Raw genomic sequence first — 22,747 nt, 5'->3', positions numbered from 1 at the left:
ACATGCAGGCCTCCTACCATAACATTTTGAGAAATACATTCATTCACATTATGGTGGACAGTGAGATGACAAGATTGATATAGGGTCAGCCTATTGACCATCCCAAGAGCCAGAATAAAGCATGGTGAAGCAGCGTTTTGTTATCATGCTGCACAAACCGGAGGCCTGTAGGCCTACTATGAAGCCAGTTCAACTTACCCTGGATATCTTTTAGTTATCTGGCTTGGCTAACCCTAACAGTGGCCATCTGGATAACCAACACTACAAAGCTGGTTATCAACAAGTTCAGTCAACTCTGGGTTTTCCTATCCAGCCACGAGGGCGTTCATGTGAAAGAGGCGGGGGTGTAAATTACGAGTGACGTCATCAGAACCATGAATGAAGTAGGCTGCTTCATATGAGATGAGACTTAAAGTGTCTGCGACTGCGAGACAATAAAATGTCAGTGGTGTGGGATGTAAAAAACACTCTGTGATCTTATTAGCGCAAACGTAGAAATATTGAAAAAACTATCCAAAATTAGACCTAAATTATGTGCAGGTATCACTGAGCTATGAGCCCATATGACATTAATATCAAGTACTTTTTGCGGTTTAGTTGGATGATGAACATGCCACATAAAACATTTAAAAGTAATGCCAGACTGTTTCTGCTGCTGAAGTGAAGAGTGGAAAAGTAGCCTAGTTAATGACTGATGAGGTCAACCTGACCTAAATGTTACATTTATAATACCGGGAGCCGATTAACAGTGTGTGGATTATTTTACTAATAAAATATCTGTTTTTCCTAGTTCTCATCACACAGGTGTCTCACGTTATTTTGAGCTACAGTGATGAATTAGAGTGTAAAAGTAGCAACATTGTCACTGTGGACACTGTAAAATCATGTGTTTAGTGTGTAAACGATCTCCCCATTTGTTTGTTTGTTATATTGTACATTTGTTGACGTATAACAGCATATAGGCTCCTCTTTTCTACCTGAGACTCCCGATTTATGCCTGTGGACACTTTTTTCTTCAGTGATCTGATTGGTCAGAGGTCGGGGTGTTGACAGGCTGTGATCCGATACTCTTTGCTGTTCAGCATCAGTTACCACAGTGATTTATCCCAGGAGTTAACCCTGAAGTTACCTCTCTAACTTCAAATCCTGCTTCATAGTACAGGCCTCTGGAATAACCTCCCAGATGATGTAAGACAAGCTAGGACTCTGACCACTTTTAAGTCAATCTAAAAACATTCCTTTTTACAATACCTACTCAACCCTGTTATTACTGCAACCTTATTTTTAAACTTTAAATCATTTAAATAATCTTTTTTTTTTTATCTCTGCACCTCTTGTCTGCACTTTTGCTATTTTTAATGGCATTTTTTTTAAAATAGTAAATCATTTAGTCATTGATTTTACCTTATCTTCTTTTTCTCTCTACTCTTTTATAGGAAATCTGTATTCTTTTACTATGTTTTATATTTCTGTAAAGCACTTTGAATTGCCCTGGTGTATGAAATATGCTACACAAATAAAGCCACCTTGCCTTGTCTACCACTCTCCTGTCTGGTGGTATCAGTTTCATCTAACTCCCCATCAGAATAAGAATAAACATATTTTCGAAAATGTTGAACTTTTCCTTTAAAATCTAATTTAGATTTGTGTCATCAGCAAATTTGCTGGTCGCTCAATCCCAGACAAAAGCTTAAAAACAGATTCATTCCTAATATATATTTATTTATTTCCACAGGAGAACATAAGCAGCTCAGATAACCCCGATAGATAAATATTCCCCTTATTGGATCCAGTACAAAGCCTTAACAGACACTAATTTCTCTTTATAATCCGTTCTTAATTAGCAGTCATAATAAAGGTTAAATCAGAAACTTGCCTGGAGTTTAATTAAACAGTAATCCTCAACCTATTCTCCAGCTCTGTAATCAACACCCTGACAAAGTGGGACAGGGACCTGCCCTCGTTAATCAAAGCAGCCAATGATACGCTGCAGAAACACTGTGAGTCGAGATAACTCAGCCAGTCATGCTCTGCTCTCTGGGGAGATGAGCCAATCAGAGAGTGTTTGCACAGTTCACAGATTTGTGTATCAGCCAGGAGGGTTCATTTATATCAGCTCAGCTAATTCCACTTTTAATCCATATTAAAGCAAGTGGCTCTGCACTGTGATTCAACGTTAAAGGTGCCATGTGCAACATGCAGAGAATTAACACAGCAGCAAATAACTATTTTAGATGTAAAGATATAGCAGGATGCTTTTTTTCAGCATCCCAACCCCCCAAAAATGACTCGTTTCACTATCAGGATTTGATACATTCAGTCCAATAACAACTGGGAAGTCTAAAAGAGCCACACAATTTAATAATTTTAAGTTAAAAGAGCTCTACACCAGAAGTAGCTGGAGGAAGTCTCTAAAGTGCCTGCTCTATGGGCCGCACAATGCGGAAGCAGTGCCGATCATCGGGTCATTTCATACACAGTAGTTAAACCATTTGCTTACTGAGCAACTAACGTTAGCCCTCTAATATATTTGGCCTTTTTTTAGATTTAAGAGTAAAAGAGAGAATATGAAATATGGTTGGCATAATTTAATTTTACAACGTTACACAATATACCTTAAATTACAAAATGCTAACAACATCAGATCAAATTAGCTGAACAGCATCGGTGAGAAGAACATAATCGGATATTCATGACTCATTCTAAACTGCATAATAAATGTAAAAAACAGTAGTGAAAATGCAGCAAAGCTAGGGGAAAACTGGTTAAAATGCTCAAAGCCATGCATACATGTTAAAAATAAAATATAATAATTGTCAGTAGGGAATCAACTTAACATGCTAAATCACCAGGAGGTCAACTGTCAATAAAGTTGAACTGAATCCAGTGGTTGTCAGTAGGTCTCACCCTGTATGATGCAGGCTCCCAGATATGCAGCTTCAGCGAAAGGACACAGGAGACGGCCATGGTAGATATCTCTCTTCAGCTGCAGGTAAAGGAGATACCTGGATGCACAGACACAACACATGTAGTCAAAAAAAGAGAACAACTGTCAATGCTCAAACTGAAAGTTTATTTAGTCCATAGTAAGGCAGTGTATGGCTGGTAAAAATTCTGCACTAAGGAAGAAATACGTTGAAAATTTAATGTGGATGTGTGTCTCTGGTTATACTTATTGCATCAAAGTGTGCATTTAATATTTATTTTGTTAAATGAGTCTTATTAATGTAGCCTAATGTTACATACAGTAAATTCACACACTATGAATAAGTAAATCTGTACTGTACATAATGTTTGTTCCAGAGAGTTATCAGAAACGTTACTAAAACCAAAACAATCTCAGTCCTTGATTCAATAATGATCCAGCTGTGTTACCATGGCAATTAGAGAGCACATTGCTATGGAAACAACTACCACACAGCAGCGACTGGTACTGTAGTTACTATGGAAACGGCTTCAATGGAGGCAAGTTTAGGCATGCTGCTGACATGCTGATTTGTCTCGTGTTACCAGGGAGACAAGATATGACAGTGGTGCTGAAAGTATAGGGTCATGTGTTGCCATGGATACAGATGAGTTTCCAGAGGAGACGACATCAGCCGCTCACACCACAGTCAACTGACTCATTAAACTTGTTTTCTGACTCAAGCAGCAGAAGGAAAGCATGAAAGATTGAATGGAGCGAAAAGCCTGCTGCTGAAACTAAATAGTTTTATTTATAGAGTCGGTCTGGAGCAGCACAGAGGTTCTTCAAATTGACCTAAAAAACACAGCTTTCTTTATTTACATGACCTTCTCAATTGTGTTTAATTTAATCCTTGTCTGTTTTCTTCTTTGTTGCATGCAGAGATTCTTCCTGCCTTGGTCTTCTCATCTTCTGTTTCCTTCCCTGAACTCTTATTTCCATGTTACGGTTAAAGTTACAGTATCTTTCTTTAAGTAACAGCAAGTCCTTCATCTGTAACTCCTTTGTGATTTTGGTTTAATCAATTAATACAGTACATAAAGAAACAGCTGTCATAATTACTACAAAATGCTAAGTCTTAATCCAATTTTCCCATCTTGTCAGTTTCTCTAATTTTACCCTTCTCTGCCCCCTCACCTTGCTTTTTTCTCCCTCTTTTCTTCCATCTCTTCCTCTCCCACTCTGTGGTTTTATTATTCCCATTCTCATTTACTGCATGAAGTTACATTTGTGTAGGTCAGCAGTGCTTTGACAGCACACTATGGGATCACTGAGCAGGTTACATCCATGCACTTTTACAGCTGAGTGATGCTCAAATCTGGCCAAAGAAGCAAGAATATAAAATCTGATAGATTCTCTATCCTTGGGCCACATTCTTTGCTGACGTTTTTTTTTTTTTTTTTTTAAATTCTCTTTTTACAATATCTGCAAAGGGAAACTATGGTATATCCTCCTGAGACCTGAACTTTTGGTTGGTATGCATCAGTAGGACCTGATAAGTATAAAAAAACTTAACATTGTCAACAATAATTACGTCCCAATATCTTCACATCAGACAACAATAAAGTCCCAGTGTCCTCAAATGAGTACTTCCTAATTAACAGTGTCTTAGCTTGTTACTGCCCCTTAAAGTGGTCAAATTTGTTGCCATATCAAACTACAAACATTATTATACATAAATAGACAAGTTTCAACCATAACATGTGATCAGGTTTTGTTCTTGTCCACTTTTGTGTCGGGATCAGCTGCAGACTGACTTGGCAGAGATGGCTGCCATCTTGTTTCTACATGGATTACTTTGCTACCACTAGATGGCACAAAAGAAGTATCCACAAATGAGGACAACAGGTCTAAGTTAAGTAGAATGAAGTATAGGGTCAAGGTCAAGAAGTATAAGGCCTAGTCCACACGAGCACGGGTATTTTTAAAACCAAACTTTTTTGGCCTCCAGTTTTTAAAAAATCTGCGTCCATACGAGCGGTGTAAAAAAAATACCTCCGTCCACATGACACCGCATATTCCACTATCAAGCAATGTAATACACAAGCCAAAGCAGTAGGTGGCAATATAACTCCTAACTGTAAGGTCATCGTAGCCAATCAGAAGGCAGTAAAACGTCATTAACGAAAAACAACAATCTCTGAACTCCAGAGTGTTGAAAATTCTGACTCCTCAGCAGCTCCGTGAGAATCACTGTGTCATCATGTCACTGAGTAGCGTTAGTTGTATGATACAGCCACAAAGTGCTGATATGCTGCTAAATAGCAGCAGTATTTTGTTTAGGTCCATCCTCAAATCGTCTCTCGCACACACTGGACCGGGTAATAACACAGCTGTTTTCTGTTTACGTCACACTCTGTGACGTCATACGATGGAGACGAGACAAAATAACTGCCGTTATCCTGTCCACACATGACTGCTGACACCGGACTTTTCCAAAAAGTTCACCCCGGACTCCCATTACAAATAACTCCGGTTACAGGGGCCCAAAACTGCGGTTACGTGTGGATGAAAGGCCAAACCATGAGCAAAGAGTCACGGTTTTATTAATACCCGCACTGGTGCGGACAGCCCCTAAGTCATATGAGGACACAGCGTCTCAGGAGGATGTGGTTTATGTTAGAGCAATATTGTGGTCATGGTTACAGTGATAAAAAGGCAAACATCATTAGGTTGTAGGACTGAAACTTCTCCCGCATGTTAGGTGTGTATGAGAACCATGATGGCCTATGCAAACACACAAAAACAAAAAAAAGCGAATGGCCCTATGCAGAGCCACTGTTTAATTTGTCCGTTCTGGGCTACTGTATAACAACACTGCAGCCTCTGAGGAAGAGGACCCATTCTGTATGTTGATATGAACACCTCGTGCTAAGGTAACAAAAACACAACAATTCTTATTTACAGGTGATAATAAAATATTGAAAACAGTTATGAATATCACATACCATTTCTGCCAATATATTCCCCATACATCTTACACACTGGACTTACAGAGCATTGTGTACAACCTGGTCTCACTCCGAAGTTGTCAAAATCTGGTGGTTCGCGCAGTGACTTGCGGCGAAAAAAGCCGTACTTTAACGTCGGCATGATACATATAGTTTGATATAGTTTAACAGCACTTGGCGTGTCAAGGGGAAACACGGCGCTACAAGAACGAAAGTTAAGATGGCGAAAGTCCAAGTGGGAAAGTGGTGGATGGGTCCAACAACAAACACCGACTTTTACCTGAGAGAGTGCCGTTTGTGTCCCGTAAGATTATAAATCCACACCACGTTCTTTTTTTTCCAAATTCTAACCACATGCTTTTGTTTCTTAAACCCAACCACTTGCGTTTCTTATTGAGGAAAAAAAACATCAATTTGTGGTGTTTTACTGATGTTGTGTGTTTATTGTGAAAGAGACAGTATGCAAACAGTGAACTTCCTGTGTATGTGGACATGGAAAGTCCATGACAAAATGTAAATATGTGATGAGGTTGGATTGAGAATGTGTTGGTGTGTAAGACCAGTTACATTTTGTTTTTCTTATCCACCACCTCAACCTCTCCAGTCACTCTGCCCATAAATACTCTCTTCTCTTTGCCTTAGCCTTGATGCAGAATCACCTTATATGAATGTGATTACTAAGAATACTGGGTCATTTTTTTCATCTCTTTTTTGATATTTGGGGGGGGGGGGGGGGGGTAAATCTGTGGTTGAAAATGGCAGACTTCAAATAACATCCTGCAAACTGGAGCACATGCAGCACATACACATTAGCATAATAGTTTTTGGATTTTGATGATGAAAAAAAAAATCCCTCTTAGAAAAAAACTTGATATTGAGCACTTCATCGGATTTCATCACCGCCTGCAGTCCCCTCTGAACTTGAAAACTAAAACTCAGCCTCAATCTAACTTCTGTGTCCACTCCAAACTTAGACCAATGTGGTGTAATGGTGCTCCTTAAGGACTCTGAGATTAGGTTGTTTTTTTCTTTGACACAAGCTAATGAAAATAAATAGACACATAAATATGCAGTCCTTTAAACAAGTTTAAATGCATGAAGATGAGGGCAACAGAGAGAACAGAGATGAAATGAAAGTAAAGTTTTAATGACATTGACGATGTGCAAAAACACCTTTAAGTAATAAAAGTTGAGGAGGACGGGGAGATGTGCCAAAATGAGTTGAGAGATGTGGAGACACACCTGAGGGAGCAGAGTGGGCTGTGATAACAGGGAGGAGGAAGAAGGAGGACAGAGAGAGACCAACAGAAGGGAGGGAGGAGACACCCCAGGGATGAAATTATGGAGGGATCTGGAGAGGATGGAAGAGAGAAAGATGGAGGCTCGGAGGAAGGGAAGAGAGAGATGGTGAGACATGACAGCTCAGATGGGACGGAGAACACGAAAACAGAGTCCCCGCTGAGAGAGCATCGCTAATTATCACTATAGGCCTGAGTGAAGGTGTGTGTGAATGTGTATATTTGGGAGGAGGAGGGCTGTTAAAAAGTTTTTATGAATATTAATTCTACAATTTCATTAAACAGAAATGTGTTGAATTCAGTTAAATGTTGATAAAAAGGTAATATTACAAAAATAAATTTGTAGTCACTACGATAGTGTATTGCAAGATTTCTCATTTTAGCGAGAAAAAAAACAGTCAGTAAACATTTTGCTGATACGTTCAGTGTCAACATGTTTGTGACTTGCCAGATACGTTAATTAGCAACATTTGGTGATAGCCAGCAGCCATGTTAAGCTGTACTGCTCATTACACACTGGACAACTACATTGTTGGAGTGAGTTTTCTGGAGCATATTCACATGAAATCATTGTAAAAGCATGTTGCCAAAGTCAAACTGCTGTATTTGTGAATCTACACCGCCGCTCACGAGTCTGAAATCGCTGGCCACAAAAGCTTGATTGGGTTCAGTCGGATGGCTGAGAGGAGCACTCTGAATGGTCTTTTTGATGCTTTTGGGTTGTAGAAAACTGTCTTTACAAATACAGTAGTTGCTATTTAGTATGAAGGGTTTGTTTTGTACCAGAAGAACAAAACGCAGTACAATGGTTCAGCCAGACTGATAAATGAAAGGGCAGAAAGAGACAAAGATCCCTCTGAGCAATAGTTCAGTAAGAGCAGAAAAAAATCACCAGTCAATGGTGAGAGAAACTGAAATGTGTCCAGATTTAAATAGGAACAGGTTCCTGATTAAGTGTTTTGGTCATTCACTTCCAGCACAACGTGAAAGGTACCCTGGCTGTGTTGGTTGTTGACATGCTGGGACACCATGTCAAGTTCTGCCTGTTACATGCATTGTTTTGTTTCAAAATACACTTCCATTTTTACAGGGAATGTACCGTTTACATACAGTCTCTGTCAAAATAAAGGCACTACGTCAGTACAACACCTCAAATTGATGCTTTTTTCCCCTTCAACAACAAAAGCACATGGTTAGGTTTAGGAATAAAGAACAGGGTTTGGCTTTAGAATCGTATGGGACACAAACACCACTCTCCCGGGTAGAAGTCATTATTTGTTGGACCATCCACCACCCCTTCCTCCCACCCTATTCGTACGTTTGTCACCTTAACTTTTGTTCTTGTCCCCCCGCATTTCCCCCTGACACCGCCGAGCGCCATTAAACTATAATGGTGACTGTGACTGTATAATGGTGTAGTGCTGGATTTCGATGACTTTGGCGTGAGACTGGGCTGACTGAGGAGACAGCAGAGGGCCCAAAGAAAAACAGGTTCCCAACATATTTAGAGCCCATTTGCACCATTAGGCCCGTTTCCACCGCAGGAACTTCGGGGTAATTTTACGGGGCCGGGGCCGTTGGTGTGTGTCTCCACCGCAGGAACCACCCCCAAAGGACAGAGTTCTGGAACTTTTACAGGGGCTAAAGAAGTCCCTGTCTCAGAGTAGGTACTCAGAACGGCCCTGAGAAACTCCTGGCTGGGGCTTGGGGATTATTTGGTGCTGATTGGATATACTCAAGACGGGATGTGACGTTTTGTAAATAACAACATGGTTATCGTAGATTAGCTGGGCTAACCGTTAGCTGTTAGCAGTGTCTGTAATAACTCTGGTCATGGTCCGTGAAAATTTTTTTTTTTTTCCAGCGGATGTCTTAGTTACAACATGATTGAGCTAGCGAAGCAGTTTTGTGTTGCTATGTGTGGTATTTATTAAGTTTTGGGAAATCACGATGTCTAGAAAGCATCAGTGGCTGCAGCTGACAGGGATAGCTCACTACAGCAGCAAAGCTAACATCAGGACGTCATCTGTTAAAAGCTTCCCATTGTCGGATACGACATGAAACTACTCCAGTTAGCTCAATCATGTTGAGACATCCGCTGGAAAAAATATTTTTTCCACGGGCCGTGACCGGAGTTATTATAGACACCGCTAACGGCTAACGGCGTCCCTATGCCCCTACGTCGCCCCCGGTCAAAATGGTCGCGCAACGATTACGTCACATCCAGAGCCCGGTAACTTTACAAGAGCCTTCCTCCTACTCCGCTCTCTCAGTGGAGACACGGTGGTTGAGAGGGCCAAGCGAGAGGACGTTCCTGTAGTAGTTCCTGCCCCCCAAACAGTCCCAGGAACTTCTTCAGTGGAAACGGGACTATTGTAGTGCAATAATGATCGAGGGTCACACAAGCTTTCCTGATTTGAAAAAGATATCCAGAATCGAAGGTGGGGACATTCACTGAGTGAAAGTTTTACTCATTCAATTGTTCTTCTTTTGGGGCCAAAACTATTTAAAATGTAAATAATACAATTGGTATCAGAATTAAACTGTTTTTATCTCTCTCTATATATATAGCTATTGCTGAGGGAAAGAAGAAAACCATGAATATAACAGCTGATTCCAAACTTTTGAACTGCAGTGTTTGAAGAACAAATATATTTTCTGAAGGCTAAAAAAGGAGAAGCAAATAGATAAGATAATCTTACAATCAGAACTGTGGTGGCAAAACTTGGATATTTCTACAAACTGCTGTGTTTCAAAAGAGTACTTGAGTCTGTTTTTTGACATACATTTTATTTTTGACCTTTTAGCAGGCTTCGGATAGTGTTAGCAAACCAGCCAAAGGTCGCTCAGATAATCAACCACTCTTTTAAACTACCATCAGGTTACTGGAATTCAGCTGACTCCAGTTCAAATGTAATAAGGTTGTTGCGAGATATGTCTTGTTCTATTTCTCACTTTCTCTGTCCCTCCCTTCTTACTCCATCCCTCAAAAACCATCCATTGTGTGTGTAAGTTTTTACCTGGTGAGCTCCTCCTTGATTTTCATTGGCTCGTGAGGATAAAACTTGACCCGGAAACACATGGTGTACGGCTGCTGAGCTGCTGAAGACAAGAGAAGAAAGTTTAGAAGAAAGGAGAAGAAAGAGGAGACAGAAAGTAGTTTGAGAGAGCAGAAGGGAAAGATGAGAGAAATGAGAGAAGTAGAAGTAAAAGTAGATGTTTTAATTGGGAGAGAAGAGGAGAAAGAAGAGAGAGAGAGATAAATGAATGAGTGCAGGACAGAAGGGGAGCAGAGCAATGAGGATTATATAAAACTGAGGGGAGAAGAAGGAGTTGGAGCCCAAAAAAGAATTGCGGTATGCCTCTAATACTGATTAGTCATTTGATAATTACAGTAATTACCCATCACACACACACACACACACACACACACACGCGTGCACACACTGCCTGACTTGGACTGGGGTCTGCTTCTTTTCCTTTGATCTGAGACCGAAAGCATTTCATTTCTGACTATGTGTGTGTGTTGCTGTGGGAGAAAATTTGAGCACTGAATAAGATTTAAATATGCCCGGTAACATACATACACACACACACTTATGTAAGTGCACACACACATTGGCACACACACACACACACACACACACACACACACACACACACACACACACAGTCAGTGATGTGGGGCTGGGAGTGGGGCTGGGATCAAACGACAGCAGTAGCTTAAACTCCCTCCTGGGGTCCCGCTGATCTCACCAAATTGCATATAAACACACATTCATGCACACACATGCTAACGTTCAAAGTTGACTCACTGAAGTTTGCACATTTGCATGGCGTGCAGACATACATATCATTACACAGTGTGCAGTGAGAAAACATCAGTAGCAGCTGTTGTAAGCCAACCCATTATGCATTCACAGATTAGACGAGAAGTATAGAAACCATGCTTCATGTACAAGTTCTGTTGTATAGTTTATGTGATGATATGCTGTGTATAGAGAGACTGAATTTACACTTCCTGGTGAAAGTTGTCATGGTCTGATTGTATTTTACTGTAAAACTTCAAGTAAAAGCCCAGTCCCAATTAAACACCAGTCTCTTTTACTAGTCCGGTGTAGCTAAACATTTTGACAAACAAAGGCCTGTCTCAATTAGAAGCCTGGTCTGGTTGCCAAGTAGTTATTTTTTACAGAAGTTCTTTGGATGTATAAAATCAGATTGTTATCTACCCACTTGAGTTAACATTAGTTAGCTGTTTAGATGGTTCATATAAATATAAATGTTTAAACTTAAAAAAAGGGTTTTTTAACAAAAGTTAATTCAAGTTTTGAATGTTGTTTTCACAGGGTAAGGTGGTGTTGTGTCAGCATGCCAGCTGCCGTGACTCAAGTGTCCTAACATAACAACTAATTGATGTTATTCAACTGACTGATGTAGGTGTTTCAGATTCTACTAATGACCGTCAATGTGATAAACAATTTACAGTGTGGTTTTGTTGTATGAATCGGGTATCCTAACCATAAAATGCTTACTGGCTTTAACAGGTACTTATATGTAGGTACATTGGAGGAAAACAAGACCATGGGTGACAAAGGGAGCAACAATTGGGCATTTTAGGGGACAGGAGAGAGGCACAGTACTGGGAAACAAAACAACACATTCTGACTCCCAACTTGTCAAAGACTGACGCTTGGTCAGTGGCCCTACACGTCAAACTATGACACTCTAGCTACCTCACCAATGTTGGGCTTTGTTATTCAGGAACGGCATGTTCACTTATGCTTGTTACATGTCTTATGTCTTTTTTAAATAAACTTCCATTTTCACAAGAAACTTTGAACTTTGGTAAAATTCACTGTTTTTAGGTGTACTTTTTAGTATAACCCAGTATTTTTAGTTCGGTTTATAAAAAACATCATGGTTTGGCTTAAAGTAACTACGTTTGTTACCAATGTAATATAACGTCAGATGACATACGTTACATACGTCATGTGACAAATGTTACTAGTGTAGTATGCTACACATACTAGCACGCTACACTGTTATCAAAATAACGCTATTAACCTTTGGTTTCACATGGACAACAAACAGCAGGCTCCCAGGTGAAAGTTTGCAGTTGTTTGACCTAGCCATGTCCAATCCACCACCCTAATTAGACTTTCTCCCACTTCATACAATGGCAGCTGCTTGGGGCATCAAGAAATGCTGCTGTCCAGTGTATCTTATACCACCATTAAAGGATGCCTCTATGCGTCGGTATCTGACACCAAGGGCCACTGACCAAGTGTCTGTATTTGACAAGCTGCGAGTGAGACTGGGTTGAACAAGTCTGGCAACAAAATGGCGTTAACAACATTGACAGTCTGCTGACGTCTTTATGGCATTATGTATTTCACAGTTACAATATGCAACCAAAACAGTAAAGCAAGATAACAGATGGGTCTTTGGGAAAATCCCTCAGAAACTCAGATGGAGGCGTTGCTGAAGAACATATATAAAATGTGATTCTAAAATGACAGGCGGTACTCACCAATGCTGGGGTACAGCAATGTAATTTTGGGGTAGGAGGCTTGGAAAAAAAGGGGTACAAAGCTTGGAATAAGAATAAAGAGGGACTTGTTTGTATTAACTTATGCCTGACATTTATTTATGTGCACAGGGGTTATTTTGAGTGTAAAGGCCCAGATACACCAAACTGACATAAAAGAACTAGTGACAATGAAGGCCTACTTTTGAGTAACCCCTCATTGCCGCTGCAAAACACACTGCAAAGACTACAGCAATGGCCAACTAGCACATACGTTCTGTGCCTGCAGGAGAAGAAATAACACCGCCACACCAGCAAGCGGCAGCAGTCTGTATCAGGACCCCTGGAACGCCGCTCAGCCTTGCTCTCAATTTTTCCCAGAGGCTACTCGCAGTATTGCAGCAAAAAATCCCCTGTGGTCTAAAAGGCATTTTCTCTATAGAACAACATTATAAAAGAGATATCTGTAAAACTGTTGACAGAACACCTCAGACTGCAAACACAATGTAAAGTCTATAACACAAGCAGGAACTCGCAGGTGGGGTCAGCAGGAGAAACTATTTTGCATATTCAGTGGGCCACATATTGCAGAAGTAAACCCAGAAGCTATAAACTTATTTTGGCATATGCACCATGTTGCAATTTCATAGCACTGAATAGGCGCCATCTTGGCATCTGGTATTGAGGTATTATATTGAGGTATTATTACAGATCTATGATCTGTATTCATTATTCAAGGAAAACCAGAAAACTGACAGGACGGATTCAAGATGTTGATCCTAATATAACAGGTTTGTTTCAGTCTCATGCATTCTTGACTTTCGCCATTTGTTTACTTTCCTCACTTTCATTTCTCTTCTTGTGTGCTGTACTGAACTGCCAATCAGAGTGATTTCTCTCGCTCACAGGCTCTGCCATCAGCAGACGCTGATTCAACACGCTGAATCGGCCAGAAAGAAGCCAACAAGTGCCGACTAGTGCCAATGGTGCGTGACACACTGTAAAAACTATAGGGTGTAATATAATCACTGATAGCTCAACACTGACCGACAGCCAACCGTTGGCTTGGTGTGTCATGGCCCCAATGCAGGAATCTAGATGGATTGGATGCTAAAAGAAGAGGCAAAATCATTTGATATGGGCAATGATTTTAAAGTGGGCATCAACCATGAACTCGGCCAAAGAGAAAGAGAAGAAGAAAAGGACAGAGGAGCAGAAGAGGAGGAAAGTGAGTATCATCTAACATGGGAACAGGAATCTTTACTAAGTGCCCTCACTACTCTGTCTTTAATGGCTGGGATCCTCTGCGGTATTATCTAGCTATGAAAAACAGCACACATCTACATAATACATGCTGAGCAATATGAAAGACGCAATCCTCCCACCCGCGCCCAATTTTGAGCTGCTTTCTGCTCAGGCTTAAGGGACCACGGTGCTTTTTTTAAAATAAAAAAAAACACTGTTTCAGGGGAAAGGGAATTGGCACAATACTATGCACACACACACACAATGTGACGCATATGCATGTAAGCTGAGACGCACAAAGAGAAAATAAATCACAAGCCACACACCCTAATTTGAGCGTAAATGCTGCCACAGGGAGAACTGATGTGTCAGTACGACTCAGGGTCTTTTCACCACTCATCCTCCGTCCCTCTCTCTCATCTCCTTTTCTTTCTTTCACTCTGTCAGCCTCTCATCTCAAACTGTCTCTCAAATCTCCTCCTTTCTCTCTCTTTTCCTCCCTAATCTGACTTCTTTCTTTAGCCACATTATATATCACTGTCCCTTCTCTCTCCCTTCTGAATTAGCCCCCCACACACTTCCTCTTTATCACTCTTTCCCCCCTCTTGCTCCATCTCAATCGCTCATTCTAATTTCCACTGGTCTCCTCATCCTCCCCGCTTCCTGCCCTCTCGCACATGTTCTGATGAAGCAGAACGAACCGCTAATAGCTACTTTATTAATTTATAGCAAGACAGAAAGAACAGGACAGTCATTTAAAGGGTGGGCGAAGTTCAGACGGAGACATGTTTTTGCAGATTGCAGAGGTAATTGGCCAAATGTAGACAAAGATCTCACAGAGAAATTCTGCAGCAACGTTTCAGCAGCAAACATCAGGATTTGGCATCAGTCCATTAGAGTGAAAAACCACGATGATTTTTAAAGCCTATATAGAGATGATAAAACGTGAAAGAGGAGGGAGAGGACATTAAGGTGCACTGGATTCCAAATAAAATCTCTGCTTTTTGATTTTGTCTTCCAAACTTCCGTATAAAAAGGTGGCTGACAAAGCGAAATTTGTTTAAATATTTTATGAAGCAAAGGCAGTCTTATCCTCCCTTGTACCTTCAGCTACTCCTTTCCAGGAAGGGAATAAAACATTTGCTTCTCGAAATAAAGTGTGTCTCAAAATTCACTGCAACGTGATTTTACACTGCATTTTTAAAACTACACTGATCAGCTATTTCACTAGTCGTGTTAGTAAAGATCTTTTACTTGAGTAAAAATACCAATACCACAAGTGTTTCTAGGTAATTACTATAACTCTCGATGATCTTGAGTTCTGAACTGAAGTGGCCTCTTGGATGAGAGGTGAAACATCCTCAAGAAACTCAAGCAAGTCCAGTCACCTACAATATAGCACTTGACCTGCATGACTGAGAATCTTCACCAGTATGCCTCTAGATGTTTGGTTTAATCTAATATTACCATGAAAACAGGTGGTTTAGAATTTTACAGCCTTGATTCATGATGACGATTCTCATGCTACCACAAGTGTTTCTAACTGACAAGTGACAGCATTGGACATATATGTCATACAGTATTTCCTTCAAACAAAAGAGAGTGTTTGGAACATCAGGGAGGATGAATTTGTCATTACAATATTACTAATTTTGACTGCAAGAATCTTCATGTGATTTGAAGATATTATACTGATAGTAGCCAATAATAATGTCAAAACATCAGCCTATACCTCATTATTATAAGGTTATTATTCCATTAATATCACCATATTACCATATCTTACCCAAATATTGCACTGACATAACAGTTTTGTTGATAGCAGGTTATTATATTGTTATTTTTTTTGTACTTATTTAAACAAAACAAAGACAAATTACACAACTACACTACAGCTCATCATAAACCACTCACATAGACATATGTTAGTAAAAGGAAGGAAAGAAAAAAATCACAGACACACAAAAAAATCAAACCAACAACAAAAACAAACAGCTACAAATGACTAAATTCTGATATATTGTCATCCTTCTTCTAAACTTGGCCTTAATCTATTCCATCTTCTTTTACTGTCATTCAATTTCCCCTGCCTTATAGCAATAATGCCTTCTAACATAAAGAAATGTTTTGGAAAAAAAGGAAAGAAAGCAATAATGTCAATTACCCTTTTCCTCTTGATAAAAAAAAAAAAAATCTTTTTCTGAATAATAAAATAGTATTTAAAATGCTAGGACAACCATTTCTGAATTCACCGAGCATTATTGTTTGAGGGCACATGGTTAGAGTAACTATTTTGTACCAAAATATTACTAGACTTGCTAAATGTGTTTCCTCATTTCTTTTTGGGCCTCTTATAACTTTGCTACATAAATTTCAGTCCAGCGCTACCCAGACATACCTATTGTAAATACCAAGCTATTATTTGGTTATTACTTAATTATTACCTCCTTATTATCAAACTATTACCCCACTATCACCATGTTATTACTGAGCTTAGTGGCTACTGAAGAGGTGGGTGTACTGCTAGGTAAATGGGTAGGTTGCCTTGGAGGAAGTGGTGATACTCCTCTAGGCTATATATTCTTATGGCTTTTTGGGCTGACAGGTGGGTATACTGTAAATGGCCAGAAAAAGAAGTGGGAATACCCCCTATACCTGCACAAACTCTCCACTACACCACCTGGTGCTACCTAGGCCTATATAAATATATAAAAATAGTGCAGTAAAAAGCTCATCATTTGCCTCCAGAATTTAGTGGAGGAGAAGTTTGAAGTCACATAAAATGGAAATAGCTCAGTACAGCACTTGAGTAAATGTATTTCATTACATTCCAGCATTAGTCAAAGTCAACTGGTAACTTTTTTCTTTCTGATTGGTTGCAGAACATAAAAAAGGCGGGTCTTATGTAATAAGTGTCACATCAGAACCAAACCTTACAATGGAAAGGAAATCAAACTTAAGAGTAGCTGAAAACTGCCATAACAGTCAAAAACAATGAGTCTATTCTGATTCTAAAGTAGACTTCAGTTTAGGTTTTGTCAGCATGTGCATACTAATCCGAAATAAACTCAAATGTCAACCTGTGAGTGAGATCCAAGAGGACACCAAGCCTGGCTCACAGCACCTACCTAAATTAAAGCCACTGGAAAAGAGTCAAATTTCCTGGTGCCTAGATAAATCTGCATCCTCTCATTGGTGATGGCCAACAACAGTGAGTACACTCTATGTTACATAGCTGCTATAAGCCAAGCGACAACCTCCAAAGCTGCAGAATGAAGCCAATGCAGAAATGCCAAAAACAGTAGTTCTTCTACTGGCCACTAGAGGCTGGCTCGAGAAGAGAGTCATTCCCCACAGACCCCCCATGTTAAAATGCTTGACTTTACAGCAGAAATAAATGTGTTTACAGCCTGGTACAAAAAAACAGTTTTGGTCTCAACCAAGCTAGCAATCAGCGTTAGCTTAACCCAAATATGGTAACTATTCATCACTTGTAAATCCAACATGGCGACGGACAAAATACCAGATTCAAGGTTTCAAAACAGGAGTCCACAAACCAATTGGTGACATCACGGTGGCATTGTCCATTATTTTTGATACTGTCTATGGCGTAGGCTGACAGCTTGGTGTTGATTAATTTACATAGATGTAAACAACATCATCCCTTCAGTGCACCCAGATCCATGACACATATCACTGGCTAACCTGCACATCAGCTGAAGGCAGCCGGTTTATTTATCTGACAACTGAATCTTTGTCTCCTGGCTTGCGCTCCTCTGCCATGTCTGTTTATTTCACTTTGTCTGTTAGTTTATTTCCTTTATAGGCCACTTGTCCCCCCGGCAGTTTGTTGTGTCACTTTGTCTGTCTTTATTGGGTCTCTGTTTGTCTTCCTGTGGTGTTGTCTGGCTCTGTCACTACACATGGCGAGTAGTAATGTGAGCGATGTGTCCTGGGGATAAAGGGGGTGATACGGCCCTAAAACTTATATATGAGTACATTTCCCAAATACTATGTGTTTACTATGAAAAACAAATGTATTTACACTTTTGTAATCACACATAATAGTAGGAGTAGACTACACGCTGATATCATATTTTTGTTTTAGTTTGTTTGAATATCAAGTGACTTTTACACTGCTGTATGTCATGACCCTGAATGTGTCAGAGTCCCTGTGGCGTTGTCTGTTTGTTGCAGAGCCTGACCTCCTCACACTGAAGCAGCTCTCAGGGAAGGGAGGCATCATTACACACACACACACACACACACACACACACACACACACACAACCACACACAACCACACACAGACACACAGCTCGTTGTTGTGTACATGCACACTGATGCAAAACACAGAAAAACACAAAGAGCAGAAGTGACACTTACACTTCATCTGCCTCACCACGGGCTTATTGGGCTCCAGCCAGTGCTGACAGAGAGAGGGAGAGAGAGAGGACCAATGTTACCCTAAAATAAGGACGCTATTTTAATTTAAAATCAAAAACCTCTTGACGTTTTTGATGAATAATTGAATGACACTTTACTTAACCTCAGCAAATTGAGGCAACTTCAGTGCATTAAAAACAAATTTAAAATTGCATCAGAAAATGACATTTATTTTAATGATTCATTCAATGTTCTTTTTTTGTTTGTTTGTTTTGTAGATTGTCCATAAAAGACCAACATACTGTATGGAGGGCTGACTCTTATGACCCTGCTGAATGGACTTGACATACGCGCTTATAATACATAACACATACAACATCCTTAATTATGAGCAACATATGTGTGAAAAAAAAAAAGTTAAGTCTTTGGACCATAACATAGTCAAGGAAGCAATGCTGTATGTTTTTTTTGCAACGCCAGCATTTCTTCTCGTTATCTGGTTTGATCAACCTCAACATTGGCCGTCTGGCTAACCGGTACTACAAAGCTGGTTATCAACTAGTTCAGTCAGCCCTGGGTTTTCCTATCCAGCCATGAGCGCGTTCATGTGAGAGAGGCGGGGGTTTTATTCACGAGCAACATCATCAGAACCGTGAATAAGGTAGGCTGCTTTATAGACAGTAAAATGTCTGGTGTGGGATGAAAACAATACTCTCTGATCTTATAACTTAAAATGTAGGAACATTGAAAATACTTTCCAAAAATTCGTTGTTGGCCAAGACTTAAATTACCTGCAGGTGTTAATAGTATTACACCTACTTTAGTATGACATTAGTATAGAATATTTTTTGCTATTTAGTTAAATGATGATGATGAATATGTCACATAAAATACTTTAAAGTAATGCCAAACTTTTTCTACTACTTAAGTATCGGGTGGAAAGTAGCCTAATTAATGACTGATGAGGTCAATCTGACCCAAATGTGGCATTTATGATAATGTCTGTGAATCATTTTACTAATAAAATATTAGATATTTTCCTAGTTCTCATCATGTAGGTGTCTCATATCATTTTGAGCTGTTGTGAAGGAATTAGCGTGTAAAAGTAGCAGTACTATCACTGCGGACCGAAATAAACTTTGCATAAGTTAAAGTTATGTAGTGTTATAAACAATCTCTCGGTTTGTTAGAAGCTCTGTTTTAAAACCAGTGGAAATAGAGCTCTGAAACAATAAATCATTCTACTAACCCTATAACAGTATATATACTGTCACTCCGGACTTTCGTTGATGGATACTTTTTTCTTCAGTGATCTGATTGGTCAGAGGTCGGGGTGCTGACAGGCTGTGATCCGATACTCTCAAGTTAACCTGCTCTGGAGCAGGTTAACTGTTCAACATTACAGTAGTTATTATGGTGATTTATCCCAGTAAAAAGACAACCAGCCTCGTAGTGCTGAAAACCCAGAGTTAACCCTGAAGCTACCTCTGGAAGTTTCCCAGTACAACAGTCTGACCTGTTGGCCACTGAGCAGTGCCACTGGAACAGTCACTTAGTGGTTAAAGGAATACTTCACTCCTCAAATGATCAACTGTATATACATCACCATTCTCGGAAACCCATCGGCTGTATTTGGCATCTGACTTCCGGCAGACGGCGATACAGCCTCTGGGGGCAGACCCTCGATTTTTTGGCATTCCGGTTTGATTTGGGCGGAGGAGGCGAATTTCCATTTCCGACCTCCCTTTATATGTAAGTAAATCTGCTGAACCATTGCGATGGATTCAGAGTTTGCAGTGACGCCAATTATGTTCCGCCTCGTTAGTTCACCACACAGGCCGTTTAACCTGGCAACAACTGCAGCCAGCTCAAACGTGATTGGTCAATATCACGCGAAACCAGGGCTCTTCCGCTCTTCTTCCGGAGGCAAGATCTCCAGGGTTTGCCTACAGACTCTACATTCACTGAATGTAGAGTCTTTATGTAGAGACTAATAGAACACTAACATAGTTTTTCTCAAAAATTGCTGATGACATGAAGTCATAGTGGACCATGCAACAGCAAAGCTAAATCAAAACATCAACTCTCGCACAACTCATGCAGTATAATCCAAGTCTCATTTATCCAGTCCCTATCTCACTAAAACCTCGCTATTTCCAATACTTCTACATACGAGTAACACGACTAGGGAAGCGCATGTTTGAACTCTTGTTCAAACACATGCTTCTCACCAGTCTGTGTGTAAAACTGTTTTCTCCAATTAATCAATAATTTTCTCTGTTTTGGAATTTTTTTGTTGAACGTGGAGGCCTGTGAGATAACAAAGTTTTCTTCATCATGTAACACAGGATGAGTGACAGATACATAAATGATCACTTTGTGGGTGACGTATTCTTATAAGGGCCTCGATCAAGGGCCTCTTGGTGAAGGAAGAAGAGGCGACCTTCCTATACTCCTGAGTGTACACCACTTTCTCAAAATTACTCCCTCAAATTTAAATGCAAATTGAAAATATGAAGTCCTTTTGTATATCAGGACATTTTACCCAAATCCATCCAACAACTTCACTGATGCCTTTATTCTATTGTGGGTTTTCTTTACTGCACTCTATTATACTAGCAGCTTTTGCGTCGTAACACCTCTTGCTGATATTTGCTTGTTTGTATTTTTCTCATTCTGCATTTTAAATGCAGCTCGAGGCCGCCTGAGCTTCTGTTGAGACAAAGCGTCTAGTCTCCTCTGTGTGTGGGCTGTTTGAAATATGGAGTCTGATCTTGTTATTATTTGTCACTTGAACTTGTAATACAATGCACTGACTGCCTCCTGATTCATACCCAACAATCCCTTTTTAGCCGTGCTGACTCAGTGCTGCTGCAGTTTTTAGTTTCTTGAGAAATGCTTGAATATATAAAATTTTACAACCTTATCTTGCCTCGAGATAAAATCATTGGAGTGGAACAATATGTCGATTTACTGTTACATCAACCAAACAATTGCTGATTCCAGCTTCTTAAATGCGAAGATTTGCTGTTTTTCTTGTCATTAAAATGACTGATGGATAGTGACAATACTTGTAAGTTGCATCCCCACTACCTTTGGTCGTCCTGCATGATGTGTGTTTGATAGTTACCCTCTGTTTCTCTGGGTCCACATATCGAATACCAAAGTAGTCTTTCTCAAGCAGGTTGTAGTGGTTACACACATGGTCCAACAGGAACTGGCCTTTGGTGTCTCTCTGTAAACACATAAAACACACAAAGCATATTAAAACTTAAAATCTAGGGTGTTATTTTATGATCACTCAGCAGCTGCTGCTTTCATCTAAGATAAACCCCACTCCCAGCTGCATCACTGCACCATAATCACAGTAAACAGTCCTCTCTTGGGTGATATTTCCATGATGCATGTGTTTTTGTATCACAGTAAAACATGTTAATGGAAAGAAATATGTCAGCAACTTTTATGTCTCTTGGCAACAATATCTCCTGCGGTCATATTCCAGAGTCAGCCTGCAAACATGCCAGTAAATAAAGTCCATATGCAGTTCATAAACACCGAGCAGACACAGAGAGATCAATATTCACTCTGCATTTATCACCTGCTCCTCGGTCAATATCTACTCATCACATACAGACACACTGGCATTGTAAAGTGTATGTAGCTGAGCACAAAATAAACACTTTCACATCTATGTAGGGTGCGACTATGCGTGTGCACACACTTGGGCTGGAGCAATATCTATCTCTAGAAAATTTGAAAAACAAGAAAATAACACTATCAATCTAGAGTGTAGGGAGGTGGAGAAAGACTCTGTGACCATAACTGTACTAAATCGTACAAAAACAGCAATTACACTTAATGGATAGGGGAAAGACAACCAGTTGGGGAAGGGAGAGAAACAACAAGAAACTAAAAGGATTTAAAGGTTCAGTGCATAGAATTTAGGTGGACATATTGGCAGAAAAGGTATATAATATGTTTTCTCTACTATATAATCACCTGGGAATGAGAACCGTAATGTTTTTGTTACCTTAAAATGAATCTTTTATATCTCCATAGGGAGTGAGTCCTCATCCACGGATATCACAACCACCATGTTCCTACAGTAGCCCAGAACGGACACACCAAACACTGGCTCTGGAAAGGGCCATTTGTGTTTTCGCCTTGGCCACCATAGTTAGCAGCCCCTCCATGATGAGAGAATCCCAAAAGATTCTTTAACATGAAACTTCTTTATTACTTGTTTTGACAGTTTATTTTGGTAAAAACGTCTTATATTTCTGAATGCTTGGCTAGCGGCCCATCTCTGACATGCCAAACAGCATCGCAGAAACACTGATTTGTAACGTGAAACTGCTTTGTTCAGTGTTTTT

The 22,747-nt window shown here is 40.0% G+C and overlaps 1 protein-coding gene across 3 annotated transcripts in view; it reads right to left on the bottom strand.

The window, feature by feature from the left end:
• frmd3 (FERM domain containing 3) overlaps nucleotides 1–22,747 on the bottom strand; it is an 89,768-nt gene that overhangs the window by 42,213 nt on the left and 24,808 nt on the right. Inside the window, exons 2-6 of one of the 3 annotated variants that reach the window (XM_049577900.1) lie at nucleotides 21,505–21,609; nucleotides 18,375–18,417; nucleotides 12,748–12,786; nucleotides 10,235–10,313; nucleotides 2,908–3,005 (exon numbers count right to left, since the gene is read on the bottom strand). In XM_049577900.1, coding sequence (XP_049433857.1) covers nucleotides 2,908–3,005; nucleotides 10,235–10,313; nucleotides 12,748–12,786; nucleotides 18,375–18,417; nucleotides 21,505–21,609 — 364 coding nt within the window. Of the gene's footprint in view, nucleotides 1–2,907; nucleotides 3,006–10,234; nucleotides 10,317–12,747; nucleotides 12,787–18,374; nucleotides 18,418–21,504; nucleotides 21,610–22,747 lie in introns of all 3 variants that reach the window. The other 2 variants (XM_049577901.1, XM_049577902.1) reach the window with 2 other exon arrangements.

Source organism: Epinephelus fuscoguttatus, linkage group LG6, assembly GCF_011397635.1.
Source record: "Epinephelus fuscoguttatus linkage group LG6, E.fuscoguttatus.final_Chr_v1".
In the NCBI taxonomy this organism is placed as follows: Eukaryota; Metazoa; Chordata; class Actinopteri; order Perciformes; family Serranidae; genus Epinephelus; species Epinephelus fuscoguttatus.
This window is presented reverse-complemented; position numbering and strand designations above follow the sequence as displayed.